Raw genomic sequence first — 21,738 nt, forward strand, 5'->3', positions numbered from 1 at the left:
CTCTCAAAAATAAACAAACATTAAAAATTTTTTTTTATTTCCTTGCATTATAAGAATATTCATGGAGATAACATGAAAGTTATGTTCTCTAGTAACTGGGGGCTCCTGAATGGTGGAACCCTGTATGGATGGAAAAAGTATTTTTGAGGGGATAAGAAGGCCTCTCTCCTCTAACACTCAAATAGACATCTATCTCTCTGCCAACTGTGGGTTTTTAGCCTTAATTCATAGCTTCTGGCCCAAGGATGCACCTTGCTGGAGAAGAGCATCATGCTAAAAGCAGGAGACAGATGCTCTTAGCTGAAAGACAGGCAAATATGGGTAATTTGGCAACTCAAGGCAAACCACTCTTAGAAAGACAGAGACTTCCTGAGATTCAAAGGATGCAAATTCCTTTGGCTGCCCAGGAATTAACTAAGGTTCTCATTTATGGACGATCTTGATGTAGCCAGGTGAAATCAATCTTAGGCTTCCTCAGTCATTGTGTAAATGGAGAGGTAATCGAGGATGACTAGCAATAACCAACTCTCAGTAACAAGATGATACATTATTTTAATTGCATGATTTATCAAAACAACAGCTATTAACATACAAAGTACCATTCAGTTCAACTGCAGGTATAGGCAGTGACAAGTATCTAATTCTTAGAAGAATCACTTACTCTCACAATCTGTCCAGACACATTAATCTAAGGACATTTTTATAAATAGCAAACATGATTTTCACATTGCAGCTTTCTCAAGCATATATACAGGTGTGTAATCTTGATGATGGGTTGTTTCCACAGCTCTTTCTGCTCTTGATGCATTCATCCTCTTGATATTAGTAGAGATATTTATTTCTGCAAAGTTTTTTCTTTTGTTACCGACTATTTGCAGTATTTGTGCATTGGTATCACTCTTCTACGCTTCTGAAACAAAGTTTAAATTGAAGTATATCTCTACAGTACAGTTCCTTGTGACTTCTGGTAAATTCCAACATGGTCAAAGAGTTTAAGTTGTAACCGTCAGCCCAGCTCTGCTATTGGGCTTTGGTGTAACACACCCTCTTTATAGCTTTCTGTGTTAACCCTTGGCTTCAAGTCCTGGTGATGTAATGAGGGTGGGGTGTACTGGCAATCAGTACATTTCCTTATCACTATTTACAGCCATTGAGAACTATGCTATTACTTAATCCAAGTCTGACATACCTTTTCTGAAATGTTCACAGTGCAGTATTTTCGTGGCCTAACAAAAGTTTTCTTATATCATTAAAAATAAACATTTTTATAAAAATATAATACTTTAAATGTTTACATTGACAAAAACAGAGTATCCTGTGCCACATGCACTATACAGTAGTAAGCACAAAATCCCACAGAACAAAACATTACAAAAGTCCTGCCCAGAATAACTGTAGATCCAGGTGAAATGGCCAGAACTTTCAATTGCTTTTTTTCCCTGTAAAATATGTTTTGCTTCACACAAAGCATGTGCTAATGAAAAACTGGACTCCCAGAAAGTTTTATTGCCTCCGATTGTGGGGTGGGAAACTGCCACCTAAGAAAGAGGCTAATATTTCCAGTCCATCGATCCTTTCTTTGCCCTACGTGAGCCATGATTGGAACTGATGAACCTTTTAGTCAGATGTATTAGGCTTTAAAAACATGCTGAGTTACACCTTTAAAAACACTTATCACAAATCATTTGTTTTATTTTCAGAGTCGTCATAAAAAAAATACAGACAAATCATCTATATGTCCACGATCGTAAGAACAGTATCATTCTCAGTTGATTTTTAAATGACAACTAAATATTTCATTATGACTAAGCTATTTCATGAGAACCTTCTTAATGTCATCTATGTACAATATGTAAATATCCCTATTAATTTATAAACACATTTCGTGTCCTGCCATTTTGAAATGTTGACTGTGTTGCCTATGGATATTTCCCCATTAAAAGGAATGTATACAAATATTTAAAAGGGAATGTTTGCCTAATGGGCAAAAGGAAACATCAGTAATAAAACATGTTAGTGACCATTCAGTACATGAAAATTCTCTGAAACACTTTAATTCTCAATGCGTGGTTTGGTACTGGAGCCACGTCTGTCCTGGACTTTACCACTTCTGAATTTTCTGTGATCAAGAAGCCCTCAAAATTCATTGCTTCCATTCCTCATATGAAATCATGTAGGATCCTGATTTTTAAAATCTTCAACCTAAAATTCAGGCTCTGGCCTCCATGTACAGGAGCATCATCACAGCTGTGGGGTTGCTGTTGGTCACTGGCCTGTGGACAGAGCTTCTGGCTCTGATGCTCTGTCAGGTAAGTAATTCCTTAGAATCCAGTCATTTTAAATAGCAATATAAGGTCCTATAATAGTGCAATCTTGGCAAAAGCAAAAAATATCTGGTGGCCTTTCAATGGCCAGGCAGTGACCAAAAAAACAAACAACAACAAAAAAAACCAACATTGAACAAAGTGTAGACTGTTGTTTGGAAAGTTCTATGATGTTTCTCAGAAGGGGGCTGGTGAGGTATCCATCCATCATGTGTCCCCCTCGCCATCAATGTTATCTTGTGATGACAACAGAGAAGGGTATGGAGCAACACATTTGACATTCACATAAGTAGCGTTCACATGGACATAGTGCTCCCCAATGAAAGTAGAGAATATCGCTGATATCCTGGAGACCAGTTCAGAAAAAGATGGGCGCAGTTCCGCTTTAGGGTGCCAGCATTTTAGCATCACTTCATATCTGTTTCAAACAGGAAGAAATGCTATGAGACACATCATGAAGGCATGCATTTCTGTAAAAGTAAAGAATACAGGAATGACAGAAGATTCTGTTGAAAGTCCTACTTACAAGGGGTCTGGGCAGTATTCAGGCTGTAAGAGTCGTCTGCCTTGCAATAAGTAAACTGTTATATCAAAGGTGTTGATATCAGGATAAGGTGGAGCTCCTCTTGTCATCAGTTCCCAGAGAAGCACACCAAAGGACCACTAGTCAAACAATGGAAGGGAAAATCCAGGTGAGAACTGTGACCACATGAACATGAAAGGTGATCAGGTCTTGAGAACTAAATTTGGCTTAGCATATTCGAGGCTATTGCTCTTTGGGACAAAAAGTTCTTTAAAGGTAATTAGTAAGCTACATATTTTATGATTTCTTTATACTAGAACTGGATAAAGTTAAGATTAGAAATAAATATTAAGTTTTTTAAAAGAATATCTGGGGGCACATGGGTGGCTCAGTTGGTTAAGCGTCCGACTTCAGCTCAGGTCATGATCTCACGGTTTGTGGGTTCGAGCCCCATGTTGGGCTCTGGGCTGCCGGCTAGCTCAGAGCCTGGAGCCTGTTTCAGATTCTGTATCTCTCTCTCTCTCTGACCCTCCCCTGTTCATGCTGTCTCTCTCTCTCTCTCAGAAATAAATAAAGCATTAAAAAGAATATCTGAAGTTCACATGAGGATTAAGATTTCATCTACAGTTAGTATAGTATAATTTTCAGGTTTTCTCTTAAAGCATCAAAGCACTGGTCAAAGCATTCACATGTTTCTGTCTTCTTCTCTAATAGTTACGCTAAAATTTTATGTTATTTTTAAAAGAAGATAAAGGAAGCTTTCCAAGATTTAAATTTGTTGGATTTTTGAATGAATGTAAATACTTTTTTTAAAGAAACATAACCATAAGCAAACAAAAAATCCCTGAAAGAAACAAAAAAATATAAACACATCTAAACAATAATGTTAAAAGGCAAAATCTAAGGCAATGTAAGTACAAATCCATATTAAAAATCAGAAGTGATAAAACTGCTAGGCAAGAAGGTCCTCTGTTGAAAACTGATTTCAAAAAAATACGTGTACTTTGAAAATGTTAAAGTACAAGGTTGATATTAAACAGCCGTGTCAGTACTTTGTAGGAATATTGTAGGGACACAGAGAGGTTAAGTGGCTTGCTAGAAATTCCCCAATAAATCTGAATTCACACTGGGATAAACATTTAAGAGTTCTTGACTCTTGGGTCTTGCTTGGTCTACTGAACTGCACTAAATATGTAATTTCTTGATTTAAGGCACTCTACTCAGAATACACTAGGTCATACATAGTATCTCCCCCTGGATGTGTGCCAAGGTAAGAATGACACAAAGAGAGTAATTGGTCATGTGCGGGTCACCCCTGGCCGAGGACCCAGGAAATCAACGCTTCCTTAGAAACACATCTAGGCCACTCACAGACTAAGAAGCATGTGGGGGGAGAAATAAGGCCCTGGGAACAAGGAGGCTTGGAGGGAAAGGAGAATCCAGATCAGACAGGCAGACTGAGAAAACCTAACACTGAGAAGCAGTGTAGCTTGTAATATTCAGTGAGGAGAGTGAAGCACATGCCCAAGTGCAGGAGCCCTTTAAGACCACTGACTGCCTTGATTCAAATAGAGAACACACTCTTTTCCAGTTGGAACTAGATAATTTTGCTGTCCTCTGCAGGGTTTCAAAATCAAAGTGTCCAAAGCCTGAACATTTTATGAGTCACTTCTGACAACTTCACTGTGTTAACCTTTAAGTTCCAAAACATGCATTAAAGTTTAAATCGATTTAACAAGTATCTACTGACTCTTGGTGTACACGTAGGTTACTGTCCAAGTTAGTGGATGGGCCTATATAGGCTGATTTAACAGGGTTAAGAGTTATGACACAACTGACTGTCACACAGAACAGTAAGACAGAGTAACTAATATGGACTAAAAATAGAAAAGAGGTACCAATGCTGTGAAAAGTCAGAGAGAACAGATAGGCTTCGAGGAGAAAGTGACAGTAAAGCAAATCTTGAAGAACGAGAGCATTTGTGTTCCAGGTACACAGAAAGTGAGGGCGGGAGGAGTGTTCTGGGTGGAGGCAGTGGCCCAGAGGTGACAGTACTCATGTGTTTTTCTGAACTACGTAAAGACAACAGGTCTCTCTACTTGATGTATGGGGTACATAGGGAGATGAGGGAGACAAGGGATAGGTAAGGTAAAAATGAGACCATGTCGTGGGGGGTGGTGAGTGCCTCAAGTGGGCTACACTGAAAGGGACAGGACATGCATGTGTAAATGCTACGCTTTAAACAAAGAGGAGGAGTTGGCTCACATAGGAGACCAGATGGGGGGTTTGTGAACAGAATATTTGGTGGGGGTGCTGCTGCATCTTGGCAACCCGGAACCCGATGAGACTGAACTCCCGAACTGAGGTGGTGGGGAAGGGTATATATCATATAAGAAGCCAGGAACAGACTTCAGGCCCTTTTAAAAAAGATTATTTTATTTAATCCTTCTAAAAGTCCTATAATGTAACTGGTTTTGTAGAAGCTTTAAGGGTGAAGAATCCAAAGTTTTGGCTGAGGCTGGTTACTTGTCTGTGATCAGGTCTCCTAACCCACACCCTAGGCTATAGGTTTGTCTGAAGGCAAATTCACAAAAAAGAGCGCAAGGTTGGGTACATTTCTGAGGAATTATAGGACTTGGGCAAAGACTGGGTATCAGAGGAGGGTTGGAAGACTCACTGGACAGGAGAGGTGATAGGGAGGCAGCTTCTGGGAAAAGCATGGTACCGCCTGCATTCCAAACCCCCACGAATAGCTTGGAACTGACAGGATGGTGGAGAGAGAGGTCTTGAAGGAGGAGAATGAGGCAGAACTAGAAGAGAGAGGCTGGGGTGAAGATAGGAGTGGGAGCAAGAAGAGAGACAGAGAAAAAATGAGAAGAGGAGGGAGAGGGAGAGATAGGTGAGCAATGCCTGTGCATTAGGAATGACGGAAATAAGTTTTCATTTCAAGACAGGAGAGTTCTGCCATTCTTTCACAGTTACTGTGTGCATGTAGCCTTTTTGATTATCCAAGCACCAGCAGGGAGCTCCTCTGAAGAATATCTGCCTAACTTTATCAAAGGTGAAGGTTAAAGCAGTTATTAGACAGGAGAGACTATTATAAGCCATAACAAGTGACAGAAGGTGGCACTAAGGTAAGCAAGGAATGGAGACAGCCATATTTGGGCATTCCAGAGTTGGTAAACTGAGATACAACATAATGTGCAAAACAATGCAATTGATTAAAAAATGGAGAGATTCATAAAATTTTATGAACTGGTAAATGGATAAAATTTTCAATAAAATTTAAAACTTTTGCTCTTCGAAGGATATCAGTAAACAAATGAAAAGGCAAGCCACAGGCTAGAAAAATATATTCACAAGAATATGTATTTGATAACATGTACCTGTAATCCAGAATATATAAAGAACTATAATAAAGAAATAAACTAACCAATTAAAAAAACCCCAAAACTCTAAACCTTAAAAAAAATGGGCAAAGGACTTGAGCACACACTTCACAAAAGGAGATAGAAGGATTGCAAATAAGGACATGGAAAGATGCTTATCATCATTAGTCATCTGGGAAATACAAGTTGAAAATAAAATGAGATACCACTGCAGCCCATGAGAATGGCTAAAAATCCCAAACTGACAATGCCAAGTGTAGGTGAGGCTGCTGAAGAACTACAACTCTTACATATTACTGCTAGGACCATGAAATATATAGGAACTGTGGAAAACAGGAGGCAGTTCCTCATAAAGTCAAATATATATATCTTATGACCCAGTAATCCTACTTCTAGATATTTATGCAAAAGAAATATAAATCTTTACAGACAAAACAATTAAACAAATGTTTAGTAGTTGTAGCTATGCATAAGCAATTGCCTAAAACTGGAAAAAATCCAAATGTCCTCCAAATTGGTGAATGGATAAACAAAATGCAGGACATCTGTACAAAGGAATTCCACTCTAAATAAAAAGGAATGAATTACTCTGCTATAAAAAATAGTATGGAGGTTCCTCAAAAAATAGAACTACCATATGATCCAGCAATCCCACTTCTGGGTATATATTCAAAGGAAATGAAATCAGTATCTTGAGATGTTTCCACACCAATAGTCATAGCAACATTATTCCCAAAAGCCAAGAGATGGAAGCAACCTAAAATGCCCATCAACAGATGAATAAAGAAAATGTAGTATATACATATATTGGAATATCATTTAACCTTAAAAAATCTTGTCATATGCTACAATATCAATGGCTCTTGAGGACATTATGCTAAGTGAAATAAGCCAGACACAAAAAATACAAATACTACAAGACTCCACTTATATGAGGTAGCTAAAGTAGCCAAGTTCTTAGAAACACACAGTAAAATGGTGGTTGCCAGAAAGGCTGTGAGGAGGGGTAAATGGGGAGCTATTCAATGGGTATAGAGTTTCAGTTTTGCAAGAGGAAGTTCTACAGATTGATTGCACAACAATGTATATATAGTTAGTTACCACTACTGTACCATACACTTAAAATACTTGAGATGGCCATTTTTCTCTTATGGTTTTTTTTTTTTTTTTACTACAATCTTGAAAAAAGGGAGACCATCTAGATACATTGCTACATTCCACATGGATAACTCGCAAATGTGTTATGATAAGTGAAATGAGACAGACTAAAGGGCTATTTACTGTATGATTCCATTTATATGACATTCTAGAAAAGGTTAACTGTAGAGACAGAAAACAGACCAGTGCTTTCTAGGTCCTAGGGATAGGGTACGGTTTGACTATAAAGGATCACAAGGACATTTTCCTGGTTGATGGAACTGCTCTATATCCTAGTTGCGGTGATGATGGTCATAAAACTGTATGCATTCTTCAAAACTTAAAGAAGTGTACACTAAAAAGGGTAAAAAGTTGATATATTGCATAATGGTGATACCATTAATAGAAATAAAGAAGTGAGGAATTGACAGTTGGCAGGAAAGAACTGGACGGCCTTTGAACATGATGACTTTGTGATGCTGATGTAAACACCCAGGAAGAGAGATTCAGAGGTGATTGTTGATGGGAATGGTTGAAATTATTGAGGGAGGCTGGCACCTAAAGACCCTTCCTTCCCCAAAATCCTGAGAAAGAGTTCCATGTGGCATATGAGAGAAGTAAGATAGCTGTTAAGGCTAAAGCAAACATAACAAAGAAGCAAGAGGAAAACCAGATGGTGCAGTGTCTCAAAACCAAAGGAGGAGGAAAATTTGAGAAGGAAGGGTGGTGGACAATGTTAAGTTCTGAAGCAAGGTGAAAAGGTCAGCTGTTTGAACAACTGAGAAGTCAATACTAACTTTAATGGAAGCACCAGTACTAAGTGTGGCACACTGTACAATACTGGTGATTTCTTAATCACAAATATGGTAACACTTCTATTTTGTTTGAATGGGCTTCCAGAGAATTCAGATTTTAGCTGAACTCCATCTGGGCAATTTGTGAGAGAGTGGAAATTTCTACAAGCATGTAAGTTTTTGTTTGTATCTCTACAAACTTATCATATGCTTTTGGAAACGTTCCATGTCAACATTCAAAAGACTGTGCTGTCTTGCAAATTAAAGTTCATGCAAATTTACCCATGTAATCAATAATGATTTGTCAAAGCAGCACTGCATTTGGATTACTCAGGCTCACCCTTTATGTAGTACAATACAATATCTTCCAATGAGAGGGAGAGAGACATAGCACTTCATATCTACAGAAGCCTATGTAAATCTCCAGTCAAGTATCTGAGTGACAGTTGTTATGTGAGAAGTGGTGGCCTCTGTGCTGTGTTTGTGTGTGTGTGTGTGTGTGTGTGTGTGTGTGTAGGTAGTAATGTGTGTGTGGTTATCTAAAAGCTCAGAATCATAACTCTTGCCCTGAAAATTCAAAATTTCATCAGGTTCTTTTTGTTTTAAGAACGTTGCTGTTGAGGTATAATTTATATATCATAAACTTTGCCAGTTTTAAGTGGACAGCCCATGATGTTTAGTAAATTTCTTTGATAGTGTAGCTATTGTCACAATTCAGTTTTCAGATCAATTCCAACACCTCAGAAAGTTGCCCATGCCTGTTTGTAGTCAATCTTGGCTTCCACCCTCAGTTCCAGGCAAATACTGATCTGTTTTTTGTCTCTCTAGCTTTGCCTCTTTCTAAAAATTTCATATAAATTCAATCATTCAACATATAATCTTTTGCATCTGCCTTCTTCCACTGGACATAACGTTATTGGGGTTTATCCATGTTGTAGCATGGCTTAGCAGTTCCCTTATACTGTTGAATAGTAATACCATGTTTTGCTTATCCTTTACCAGTTGATGGACATTAGGATTGCTCCTGGGTTTTTCCTATTGTGAATAATACTACTGTGAGCATTCATGTACAAGTCTTTGCGTGGGCATATATTTCCATGTGCTTATGAGCTAATTATTCATATGTCTCTTTGGTAGTTGGTCTATTCAAATCTTTTGCCTATTTAAAAAAAAAACTGAGTTGTCTTATTGAGCTGTATGAGTTGGTCTGGTTCTTAATGGAAGAACAATAGTCAAGTCTGGACGAAATGTATACTCATTGAGGACAGGTTAATTCTCCCTACTTTATGCCTTCACCTGCCACCATCACTAATGTGTTTCCAGCCTACCTCTTTAGCACTCAGTTCTTTCATCTTCTTCAGATCCTGGCATTCCACTCTAGCATGTACTATCACGTCTTCTTATTAATCTTATCCACCCCAAAGCCCTATCCCTCCACCATGTCCTGTAACACATTTACTGAAAACAAACTCCCAGTCACTCTCGATTTAGTCTTTAATGTCTCCCCCACTTCCTCAGGAACTGAAACTGCTTTCACTTGAAGACCACAATGTCTTTGAAACCTGCTGACTCACAGGGAGGAGGGTAGATGACTTCTTGCTTCCCAATGCCACACTCAGATCCCTGTCCCCTGTCATCTTTCAATAGCTGCCAACCCTTTTTCTTTTGAAGTCTATGCCCTCCATTAATTTTATTTTTTTGTCTACTTCATTTGCTGGTATCAGCAGTTTATATTTTTTTGCTTTTCAGTTGTTACCTCTAAGAACTGAAAATTAATCTTTCTCTACCTCTACACATCACAGTCCTCTTGACTTACTACGTGCAAATAGAGAGTAAGTATACTCTCTATTCTATTCAATACCCAGGCTCCTCAGCAAACTTGCGACCTCCAAAGCATTCAAGTTACTCACCTTTCAAGACCATTTTTGTACACTGAGTAACAGTGGATCCTGCTGACCATATCCTATTTCTTCTTGAAACTTTCTCTTCCTCTGGTCTTTTCTCTCCTGGGTCTCCTACTTCTCTGCTTTCCCCCCTCATTTCCTATGTGTAGTTTTTCCAGAGTAATTGTTTTCTGGACTCTAAGAAGCTTATTTCCAGCCTCAACTTCTGCTATGGACTGAAGGATCCTCTGCCCGTATTCATATGTTGAAACTCTAACTCCCAGTGTGATGGTATGAGGAGGTGGGGCCTTTGGGAGGTAATTAGTTTAGAGGAAGGTGGAACCCTCATGATGGGATTTGTGCCCTTATGGGAGGAGACATCAGGGAGCTTATTCTGGCTCTGTCTCCCACATAAGGAAACAGTGAGAAGGTAGCTATGTGCAAATAAGGAACCTCACCACACTGGCACCCTGATCTCATAATTCCAGCCTCCAGAACTGTGAAAAATAAATGTCTACTGTTAAAGCCACCCAGTCTGTGTTATTTTGTTATGGCAGCACAATTGAATAAGATAACCAATGAGGTTGTACAAGCTGCAAATCCACATTTCCAATTGCCTGATGGACCTTTCTGCCTGGATGTCTTACTACCAAGTCAAACTCAGTATGTTTAAGCTTCAACTGGTATTTTTCCTCCTCAAACAGTTTTTAGTCTTTTGCTGCACTAGCATATAACTTTACTCATCTTTGACTTTTATCAATTTCTTGCTAAATATTATTACCTCTCAGATGCCCTTTCTGCTATCTCTTTTCTGTTCCACAATTTCTGTATTATTTCAAGTTCTACCTTTCACTTCATCTTCCTGCATCTACTCCTCTCAGAACATCTTACAGAATAAAGAAATGCTGTAATGTTATCTGATTACACTTTAATGTTTCCACATGGCCAGAGATAAATTCCAGACACCCTTGTTTGCTTTCCAAGAACCTCTATGATCTAGTATGAATATATTTTTCTGAATCTATCCTCAGAACTTCCCTCTGTGCCGTCCATTTTTGCCAAATCACTCACTCCTTACTGTTTCCTTAGCATTTTAAAGATGTATATACTTTCTTGTCCCTTTGCCTTACCTGGATTGGTATTTATTTCATGGCCCATTCTATCCTTAAGGCCTATAGAAGTACCTTATATACACTATATATATATCAAGTACCACCTCCTCTACCAGGTGGTAGGTAGGTGAGAGAAATCTGGCTGCCCAGGTGTCTCTCCCACCTTCAGCACTCAGGTGTATGCTTTTTAAAGCTTGTTCTATGAGAGGATGACCTTTGTAGGTAAAGAAGGGCATGTTTCTAGACTTTTTTCTTTTTTTTTTTTTTAAAGTAGGCTCCCCACCCATTGTGGGGCTTGAACTCAAGACCCGACGTTTCCATTAAGAGTCTCATGCTCTACCGACTGAGCTAGCCAGGCAGCCAAGAAGCGCACATTTCTAGCTGGGTGCAGGAGTAATACTGCACCTCACTACCAGGTCTGCCTCAGTGATAGCTTTCAGATTTCTCAGGTGGAATAAGCTGCCCTTGAGCTGAGTGGCCGGGCTAATCCCAGTCTACTTTGTGTAACAGCTAGTGATGGATATGCCTTCTCTACTCTGTAGAGCCAAAGCTCCTGAAGGACAAGGTTCAAGCCTGATTGATTCAGCTCTGGGTTTACTAAGGACCTAAAATTTTACCCTGCTAGACAAACGTTTTTGATAAATGAATGAATTTGTGAGAAATTATGATGGCTATCTGGTTCGACAATCAAGCTCTGAAGAAACTGAAATTAGTGGTGTTGAAGGCGTTTTTTGAAAAATTAAATAGCCATAAAATGACTAAAAATGTTGGATATGAAAGTAAAAGAGGAGACAATCAGGGATGATGAGTACATTACCACATCTGACTTGGTGGTAAACTTCTGAGTTTGCAGACTTTCTAGAGCCATCCACTTCACTGGCAGCTTGGCACCTGTTTTGTTGTGTACACTGTAGTATTCTTTATCATACATGTCTCTGGCAAGACCAAAATCAGCTACCTTGACAGTGAATTTTTCATCCAGCCTATAGAAAGGACAAAAATTACTATTAGTGGCTGAAATAGAATAATTTACAGTGAGGCTGAATATCTATAGGTCAAAACAAGGACTTCATATTTGAAATCCATAACTTCTGCAGAGTGGGCTTCATCTGGTCTCTACTAACACTAAATTACAATGGAATTCTTCAATAAAAATGCTTGATATTTACATTACAAACTCAACAGGCCAAGGAAAGGGATCCATGAATGATGTGGCATAAGAAAATCCCTTTTGCCTTAACAGCAAAGTTAAGCTTTCCCTTTCCTAACATTCCTTTGTTACTAAATCAAGTGTGCCAACTGACTACCCCAAGAAATTGTTAATCTTCACTTGTCAATTTACTAGTAATACTCAGTTTTATGGGGGGTTATGACACAGGACTGTTATTTTACTTTTTCATTCTCAAATGGGCTAGGTTATTACATAAAACTCATGTATCTCACTGCTGAGGTAATAGAGAAATAGGATACATAGTAAAGAATCTAACAAAAACAGCAAGGCTCAACAAAAATCAATTTCCGCTATCTGAGGCTATGTACCCTTTATCCTTTGTTTAAGCTGGCTTTTATGTTGTTACATTGACCAAAACCAAGGTAGGAAATTAATAGCACAGCTCTCTCATTCACACATACCGTAAGTCATGAATCAGTGTTATGTGAGGGAAGCACTGAATCCATTACAAACTGTTGACTGTTGAATTATACAGCCCAGGCACCCAGACACAAATAAAGCTCTTTGTATATTCATTCCCCAATACCATTTTTGGTAGGGTTTCTGCAGACTGACTTCAAATCCAGTCTTGGGAAGTTGCAGTATGTTGGTATTTGTGTTACCAACCCTCTCCTTTTCACTGTAAAATGCTGAAGATCAAATTCTCCCTCCCAAATACTAATGCAGTGTGAAACCACAACATTGGGGGCTACTGGTGGGAAGGGAAAAGAAAAGCAAAAGCACACAACAGCTGTTTAAGACCCCCTCTGGAGAATTCCTTTTAAATTCTCCATTAGATAAAGCCTGAAAGCCCCGCCTACACCTCCAGTGCTTACATATCGATTTAAAACTGTAACGGAAATGAAGGACTTTTGCATAAGAAGAGAAAACATGCTCACGAGCCTTCAACAGTGGGAAACAGATTACTCCTTGTCACTTAATTTGGACTGTGGGCACAGAGATTCTTATACTTACATACAGTTTCTAGCAGCCAAGTCTCTGTGAACAAACTTTTTGCTTGCAAGATATTTCATGCCTTTGGCTACTTGAAGTCCAAAGCCGATAAGATCTTTTACAGTTGGGTTCTGCAATCAAAGAGAATTGAAGATGCGTAAGTTAAGCATCTACTGATCTAGCTATGATTTCAGAATTCTGAACTGTTTATAAGAATTATATTGTTTCAAGCAATAACTCGTGCCTTGTTAATAAGTGCAATGATGTATTAGATATCTATTAGTTGAAAAGCACCAGGCCTAGATGTTTTTTGAGTTTGGCTAATCCTTATAAACTTCCATGAAGCAGGTTCCATTTTCTAGATGGGTAAATGGAAGTGTTTTAAAATTATTCTGGTATGGTAGGGCTAACAGATGGAAGACCACTGCCACTGAAAAGATAGCTTGTTACTCACAATTCCCACGAGGATGGCCCATACCAAACCAAGCAAGGCCACACAGGGAAGCACTGGAGTTGGTCTAGGAGGCAGAGGGAGCAAGGGGAAAACATGGGCAAGAGCTTGTTTTGTGGTTCCCATGGGAAGGGATGAATGAGGCAGGGTAAGCGGATTAAGCATTGGGCTAGTTTGAATAATTTCAGCAGATTCTGGGGTGTAGTTTGAATAATTTCAGCAGGTCTGCAGTTGCCTGGTACCTGGCCCTGAAGTGATTACAGCAGGTGGATAGTGTCTCAGAGTATGAGAGCTCTTTAAAGGAGGTGATTGGGGTGTGAACTTTGGATTGGTTGGTTTGCTTACGAAAGGCAAGCTCTATGAAGGTGAGCTGTTTACTATCTTGGGGAATTTGCTAGCCCTGGGAAAGGCCATCCCTCCAAGATCAGCAAGGCACCAGAAGTCACAGCATCAGAAATACATGGTTAACCTAACATTTATATGGAACCACAGAAGACCCCCAAATAGCCAAAGCAATGTTGAAAAAGAAAAGGAATTCCAGACGTCAAGCTATATTATAAAGCTGTAATCATTAAGACACTATGGTACTGGCACAAAACCATACACATAGATCAATACAGAACAGAAAACTCAGAAATGGACCCACAACTAAATGGTCAACTAATCTTCCACAAAGTAGGAAAGAATATCTAGTGGAAAAAAGACAATCTCTTTAACAAAAGGTGTTGGGAAAACTGGACAACATGCAAAAGAAAGAAAATGGACCACTTTCTCACACTATACATAAAAATAAATTCAAAATGGATGAAAGATCTAAATGTGAGACAGGAAACCATCAAAATCATAGAAAAGAACACAGGCAGCAACCTCTTTGACATCAGCCATAGTAACTTCTTACTAGATATGTCTCTGAAGGCAAGGGAAACAAAAGCAAAAATGAACTATTGGGACTTCATCAAGATAAAAACCTGCACGGTGAAGCAACCAACAAAATTAAAAGGCAACTGACGGAATGGGAAAAGATATTTGCAAATGACCTACCAGATAAAGGGTTAGTATCCAAAATCTATAAAGAACTTAACCAAATTCAACACCCAAAAAAACCCAGATAATCCAGTGAAGAAATGGGCAGAAGACAAATATACATATTTTCAAAGAAGACATACAGATAGCCAACAGACACATGAAAAGATGCTCAACATCACTCATCATCAGGGAAATACAAATAAAACTACAATGAGATACCACCTTACATCTGTCAAAATGGTTAAAATTAATAACACAGGAAACAACAGATGTTGGTGAGGATTCAGAGAAAGGGGAACCTCTTATACCGTTGGTGGGAATGCAAATTGGTGCAGCCACTCTGGAAAATGGTATGGAGGTTCCTCAAAAAGCTAAAAATAGAACTACCTTTCTACCCATCAATTATACTACTAGATATTTACCAAAGAATACAAAAATACTGATTCCAAGGGGCAAATGGACCCTGATGTTTATAGCATCATTATGAAAAATAGCCAAATTATGGAAAAAGCCCAAGTGTCCAATGACTTACGATGAATGGATAAAGAAGATGTAGTATATATGTACAATAAAATATTACCCAGACATGAAAAAGAATGAAAACTTGCCATTTGCAATGATGTGAGTGGAGCTAGAGTATGTTTTGCTAGTCAGAAAAAGACAAATGCCATATGATTTCAATCACGTGTGTAATTTAAGAAACAAAAGATATGAACACAAAAAGAAAAAAAAGAGAGGCAAACTGTAAGAGACTCTCAACTATAGGGAACAGACAGTTGCTGGAGGGGAAGTGGGAGGGAGAATGGGCTCAATGGCTGATGGGCATTAAGGAGGGTACTTGTTACAATGAACACTGGGTATTATATGTAAGTGATGAATCACTGAATTCTATACCTGAAACTAATATTATACTAAATGTTAACTAGAATTTGAATAAAACCTTGAAGCATAAAAAACATAAAGAAATATATGGTTAATATAAGAAGTTCAGAGAGAAATAAATCACCCAAAACCACTCAGATGGTAAGTGGTAGAGTTAGGATTTTAACCTAATCTGTTAGGCTCCAAAGCCCACACTGTAGTGATATCAATCACATTAGAAGCTCTCCTACTGGTATTAAAGCAATGACCTGCAACTATAATGGCTTGGATCCACACAGAGAACAGGAGATCTCATTTTCCAGAAATTCCATCCACAGAATTGGGCGGACAGAGGAATGCCTTTAGTAGCTAACTATAAAAACTCTACCTGAGGGGAGACTAGGTGGCTCAGTCACGTAAGTGTCCAGATCTTGGTTTTGGCTTAGTTCATGATCTCACGGTTTGTGAGTTTGAGCCCTGCATCAGGCTCTGTGCTGACAATCCCTGCTTGGGATTCTTTCTCTCTGCCCCCCGCCCTCAAAATAAATAAACTTAAAAAAAAAGAAAAATCTGAAATTGTACAGATGTCACTGTGGCTGGTAGCCCTGCTGGTACCTGGGCTTCAGGAATGAGGTATCTCTTCTTCAGCAGCCACTGGTGTTTGTGGGCTCAAGAGGCAGTCACTAGGGGCCCTGCTACAAAGGCTGCAAGCACCCTTAAGGCAGACAACATGTGGAGAGGCCAGTTTCTTGTGTTTTCGGCTTCTTTTTAGAATGCATCTGTTAGTGGTTGTAATATAGAATTCTGGGACTATAAATACAGGCCATGGTTCTGGATAATAGGAAATCTCTATCATGCTTGAATGCTGGGGGAATACTATTCTAGAGAAGCCAGCATATTCACTCAGATGGACTCATCAGGACAATGACAAGTTAAATTTGAAAAGTGGGATCTGTCAGGGAAGTTTTCACTGTATGAGGTAAATTCACCTGATCTGCAAAAATTCACAGCTAGGGAGTATTTCATTCTTTTGGCTGAATACAAAGTATTTCTTTACCATCCTAGAGTGTATTTCTTTTGAGAACTTGACCCCATGTGTTTTGTTTTTGATCAAGAGTAAAGTTACTCCATTCACTCCCAGAGGCTTGGATCAAGAGCCAAGAAGCCTTAGATCACCTGTGACCTCAGTTCTGAGGACTCCTTCCACTTCTCACTCTGGCCTGACCACTTGCTCACCCTTTAGGCATAAATGTCACTAAGAAAACTCTCACTTGCAAGAACCTAGGAACCTTTTTTGTAATCCTGAGCTCATTCATCCAGCAAATATTACTAAGGGCCTATGTGCTGAACGCACTTTAGGTTTTAAATCTAAAGCAATGAATAAAATACACAGAAATCTCTACTGTCATGAGCTTGCATTCTAATAGTGTGTGTGTGTGTATGTTTATGTGCGTACAACCATATATACATGTTCATATAGCTACTATGTATTTTTCTATTGTCTAGTATAGCATTGTTTAATAGAAATACAATGCAAACCACATATATAATAATATTCTAATAGTCACATTAAAAAAGTAGAAAGAAACAGGTAAAACTGATTTTCATAATATATTTCTCAACTCAAGATATCCAAAATACCATTTCAACATGTAATCAATGTAAACAATTATGAGATATTTTACCTTTCTGTTTTTATACTAAATATCAAAACCTGGGATTTATAGCACATTTACATTCACAGTACATCTCAATTCAGACTAGCCACATTTTACATATGGCTCATGACCACGATGGCACACTGCTTGAGCCTAGTGTATCAGATGATGGTAAGTATGATGGTGAAAAATAAAGCAGGGGACAGGAGACAACAGACAAGAGGCATGGGGGTGGGGTGGGTCAGTTACTCAGACAGGCCAGGAAAGCCTCATTCTGAAGATGACATTAGGGCAAAAAGCTGAAGCTGATGAGAAGTGACATATATGGAAAGTGTTCCAGGCAGATAGAACAGCAAATACAAAGGCCCTGAGTTAGGACAGTGGGTGATAAGTTTGGAGAATACTAAGGGACTCATTTGTAACTAGTTCTTCTGTGCTTTTCCTTCTAGAGTTAAAACTCCATGTGGGCTGAGGCTCATTCTACCTCTATGCCTCTTGTGCTTTCTGTTTCTGGCACATGGTAGGCACTCAAAAATGATCAGAGGGATGGTAGACCAAGGCAGCTTACAGGACAGATAAGAATCATTGCCCCTGGGAAACCCTTCTATGTACCACTATCTTCCCAGCAAATATAGTTGAATGGTGCAAACATTAGCCTCTATATAGCTGAATGGTGCAAACATTTTATATGTGCTTCTTTAAAAGCTTTTTAAAAATTTCAAAACAGGAACATTTTGGAAAACTCGTTGGCTTACACCTAGTTTAACAGCTAGAAGCTTGGTAATGTACTTACATGAGTCTCATTTCTGATGAAATTTCGAAGATCTCCATGTTTCATATATGGTAGGACCACCAGTGGAGACCCCTCACTTCGAAGGCAGATTCCCAAGAGTGAGAGAACGTTTGGATGGCTAAAATCTTTCATAATGATTCCTTCAGTCAGAAACTGGGAAACTTCTCCTATGTCAGTGATTCCTGAGAAATCCAGCAGCAGGGACATTAACTTCATCACAGGCCAATAAATACTCAGTCGAGTTCAGATAGGGAGAGTTATGGAATGTAAAACCACAGGGCTGAATCCTGTCCTGACACCTCATCCTCAGAGGGTTTTTTTAATAATACATTTGAATAAATGATGTCACTCTGCAGGGTGCCTTCAAGTCACCCCCAAACTCTAGCCATTAGTTTGTCTCACACAGAAAAAGGAGAGGGAAGTAGGCCAGTCTACTTCTGTAGTGACTGTCTAGGGCCAAGGTTGGCAAACTACTGTAAAGGGCCAGATAGTAAATACTTTTTGGGTTTGTGCGCCATATCGTCTCTACTGCAAATACTCAACTCTGCCATTGTAGTGCGAAACAGCCACAGACAATTATCTATAAAAACAGTCACTGGGCCATAATTTTCTGATCCCTGGACTAGCAGGCTTTGAAGACCAATCCTGTCATATGGTTTCTAAGTAGACTTTTCTGGTATAATAGTTTCTATTCATTTCCAGAGAGAGATCCTGAGGGTCTGACACTAGTCAGCACTGACGAAAGGTTAATGATCTTTGATTTATTAATCTGACTAGTATCAGTGTCAGTGATGATAATATTTTACAATGCAATGCATTCTGAGACAAGTCCATGAGGATGGAATAGAGATTAACGCACACCAGACAGAGAAGGATTTCTCGCTGTTAGGAATGTTCTGAGTACAATGAGCAGTGTGCTCTTTTGTGAGGCAGATATTATTGACAATCATACTTAATCCTTTGCAGTCTGTAGTTAGGTTTCATATAAACTGTCTCTTTAATTTAGAAATTTAGAAATATGGGTCGAAAAGGCAAGCACACTGACTTGACACGCGAGACCTGTCAGCAAAGGTGAAGCCAGGAAAATTCTAGTATGAGGGATACACTGGGTTGTACAAGAGAGTAATTTATGCTTTAATTATGGCTCTAGGTCATCAATAATCTTAATATCTAGAAGCCTCTTTGTTTCTTAAACAGATCATACATTCATTTAAAAAAGATTTTCTCAATAACATCTAAAATTAAAAAAAAATTCTAGCATTAAAAGGAGGTAAGTATCCCTTGTTTAGGAGTTTCATTTATGTAGAATACCTCATTCCCCCAAAAATGCAGATAAATGAGATACTTCCACACTTATAATTTTTCAATTTTCTGCCAGTACATTTTTCCTGTTTGTCCTATATCATTTTAAAATCTTTTTAATAAAAGTTGTGGTTAAAAAATAATTATAATAATTTCTCTGGGTAAAATGAGTCATTACTACCGTACGTTCCAACATGCTTCCAACAGCTTCCATAAAACAAATATTATAAGCCAAACATTGCTAAATGACACTTAGTTAATCCAAGAACCTCATTTTTCCTATACTCTTATGTATGAGCGCTCTGAGAAATAATTTCTAAGGAAATATTTCAAAAAGAATTTAGACCAAACAAATGTTGAGGATTAGATCCTTAATTCCAGCAGTAGCTGATTTTTCCACAAAGGAAAGTCTATACTTGATCTTAGCCAAAAGGCCAAGAAACGATTCACAAAGGAAAGTCTAAATCAACATCTTATTATGAACTATTTATTAGTTAGCAGTCTGTGGAGGTGTACTCCAGTGTTAAAGTATTACTTACTATTCAAGGATTTCACAGCACAGTGAATCTTCTTATCATCACTGTCCAACAAAGTCCCATGGTAAACACACCCAAAATGTCCTACATGAAAGAGGGAATTTGGTTAGTGCTGCATTACTTATCACTATGCAATATCACATGCAAAGCCCTTCATGATCTTCATTTCCTTTTTTCCACATGGCAAAAAAGTACATTGTTTCTTACACTTTTAATTAGTAGTACCAGTGTGTGTGTGTAAAATTGTAGGTGTAATGTACTTCCCTCTTAAGATATAAGCTATAGGATTATTTGAAAAAAAACCTGGGTTCTATAACTCTTATTAAAGACTAATACAGCAAAATATTCAACTATAGTGGAGCCACTGAACACAGGAGTAACATCTGCCTCATAAAAAAATTTATTATTTTTAAGGATCAAATAATATCTTCTAAATATGAAAAGAAAGTTTTATCACATGAAGAAATGCAATACAATCAGCTCCCTATATACCAGTAAACTAAACCAAAATAAAAATATTACCATTAGGAATAAGATTAGCATTATAGAATAAAGATTTCCCCCATTAGTCACTGGTTAATACGTAATCCAGGTTGGCAGAAACTAAAAGGCAACTGCCCAAATGAAGCAAATTCACTCTGAGTCATTTCATCTAGTTCTCTCTGGTGTAGCCACATCACTTTCCAATGGTAGCCTTTCATCCAGTGGCAGTAATTTTCCCCAGAGGTGCCAAATGTCTGATAGCTGTGGAAGACACTCATTAATTAATTCATCCACCCAGCCAAGATTCTCTGAGTTCCTAGTATGTGAGTGTCAGGCATTAGCTTACCCTCTCATAATGTAAAGATGAATAAAATAAAACCTATGCTCTTGAGGGCTCAAATTTTACTGGGAAAAATGTATAAATAAATAATAGTTAATATTTATAGAATCATTAATGGTTACTACTCCTTAAGAAAAATAATTGCCATTTTAGCACTTTTACTAATAAAAATGAACAATTCTAATTTACAATGTATAGAATTAGAACAAAATTGGTGAGAGGCTGTATACTTTAAAACTGGTGCAATTTCTCTAATTTATAGGCCAGTAATAGAACTAAATATTACTCTGATGTAAAACAGGTTTGTTGATAGTGAAGCTACTGTTAGGGAAGGGAGAACATGCTAAGGATTAAAATCTGGAATGTATGATAGAGGAAAATGGGAAAGTCTTGTGTTCCTATTACGCAAATTGTCCCATCAGCTTCTTCTGCATCATGCTGGTAGATGCCTGCCTACCTCTTGCTGCACATACAGAATAAAAGGCCATTCAGTATTAACAGCAAAAGCTTTTTAGTAAAAACGACAAGAGCGCAGTTCATTTCCTGGCTTCTGATTGCTTTCTTTTCCTGCTAAATAATTCCTCAAACACTACGTATGCAAGCTGTTATTGCTGCTCTGGCTGGCTTATTACAAATATTCATCCTCTTTGTATAAAGAAATTGAAATGCATTGTAGAGATGATATATGTTGCTTCAGATCAGGGTAATGCTATAAATCCCATCTTTTGATGCTGTCCAGAAGTGTACAAACTGCCATAAGCCAAGACTTTGTAAAGTCAGTCACTGTTGTCTGGGCAAAGAAAGACTAGAGGAAGGAAGATATGAGTAAAAATATTGGAACTTAATGATTTTGATAAAGAAGTAAACGGCACCTTCCAAGAAACTATAGTTGCCATTATGATAACAGTGAGGAAAGGATGTGATTTATTTTTAATATGTTTACAAGATTATCAAATTGCCTC

The 21,738-nt window shown here is 38.3% G+C and overlaps 1 protein-coding gene across 3 annotated transcripts in view; it reads right to left on the reverse strand.

The window, feature by feature from the left end:
- Positions 1-532: 532 nt before the first annotated feature.
- Positions 533-21,738, reverse strand: part of MET (MET proto-oncogene, receptor tyrosine kinase) — a 109,929-nt gene continuing 88,723 nt past the window's right edge. For all 3 annotated transcript variants that reach the window (XM_077756032.1, XM_077756031.1, XM_077756033.1), the window contains 6 exons: positions 19,957-20,037; positions 18,116-18,297; positions 13,348-13,457; positions 11,980-12,145; positions 2,851-2,987; positions 533-2,742 (listed from right to left, as the gene is read on the reverse strand). In XM_077756032.1, the coding sequence (XP_077612158.1) occupies positions 2,532-2,742; positions 2,851-2,987; positions 11,980-12,145; positions 13,348-13,457; positions 18,116-18,297; positions 19,957-20,037 (887 nt within the window). In that variant the 3' untranslated portion in view covers positions 533-2,531. The remainder of the gene's footprint in view (positions 2,743-2,850; positions 2,988-11,979; positions 12,146-13,347; positions 13,458-18,115; positions 18,298-19,956; positions 20,038-21,738) is intronic.

Source organism: Crocuta crocuta, unplaced genomic scaffold, assembly GCF_008692635.1.
Source record: "Crocuta crocuta isolate KB4526 unplaced genomic scaffold, BGI_CrCroc_1.0 scaffold452, whole genome shotgun sequence".
In the NCBI taxonomy this organism is placed as follows: Eukaryota; Metazoa; Chordata; class Mammalia; order Carnivora; family Hyaenidae; genus Crocuta; species Crocuta crocuta.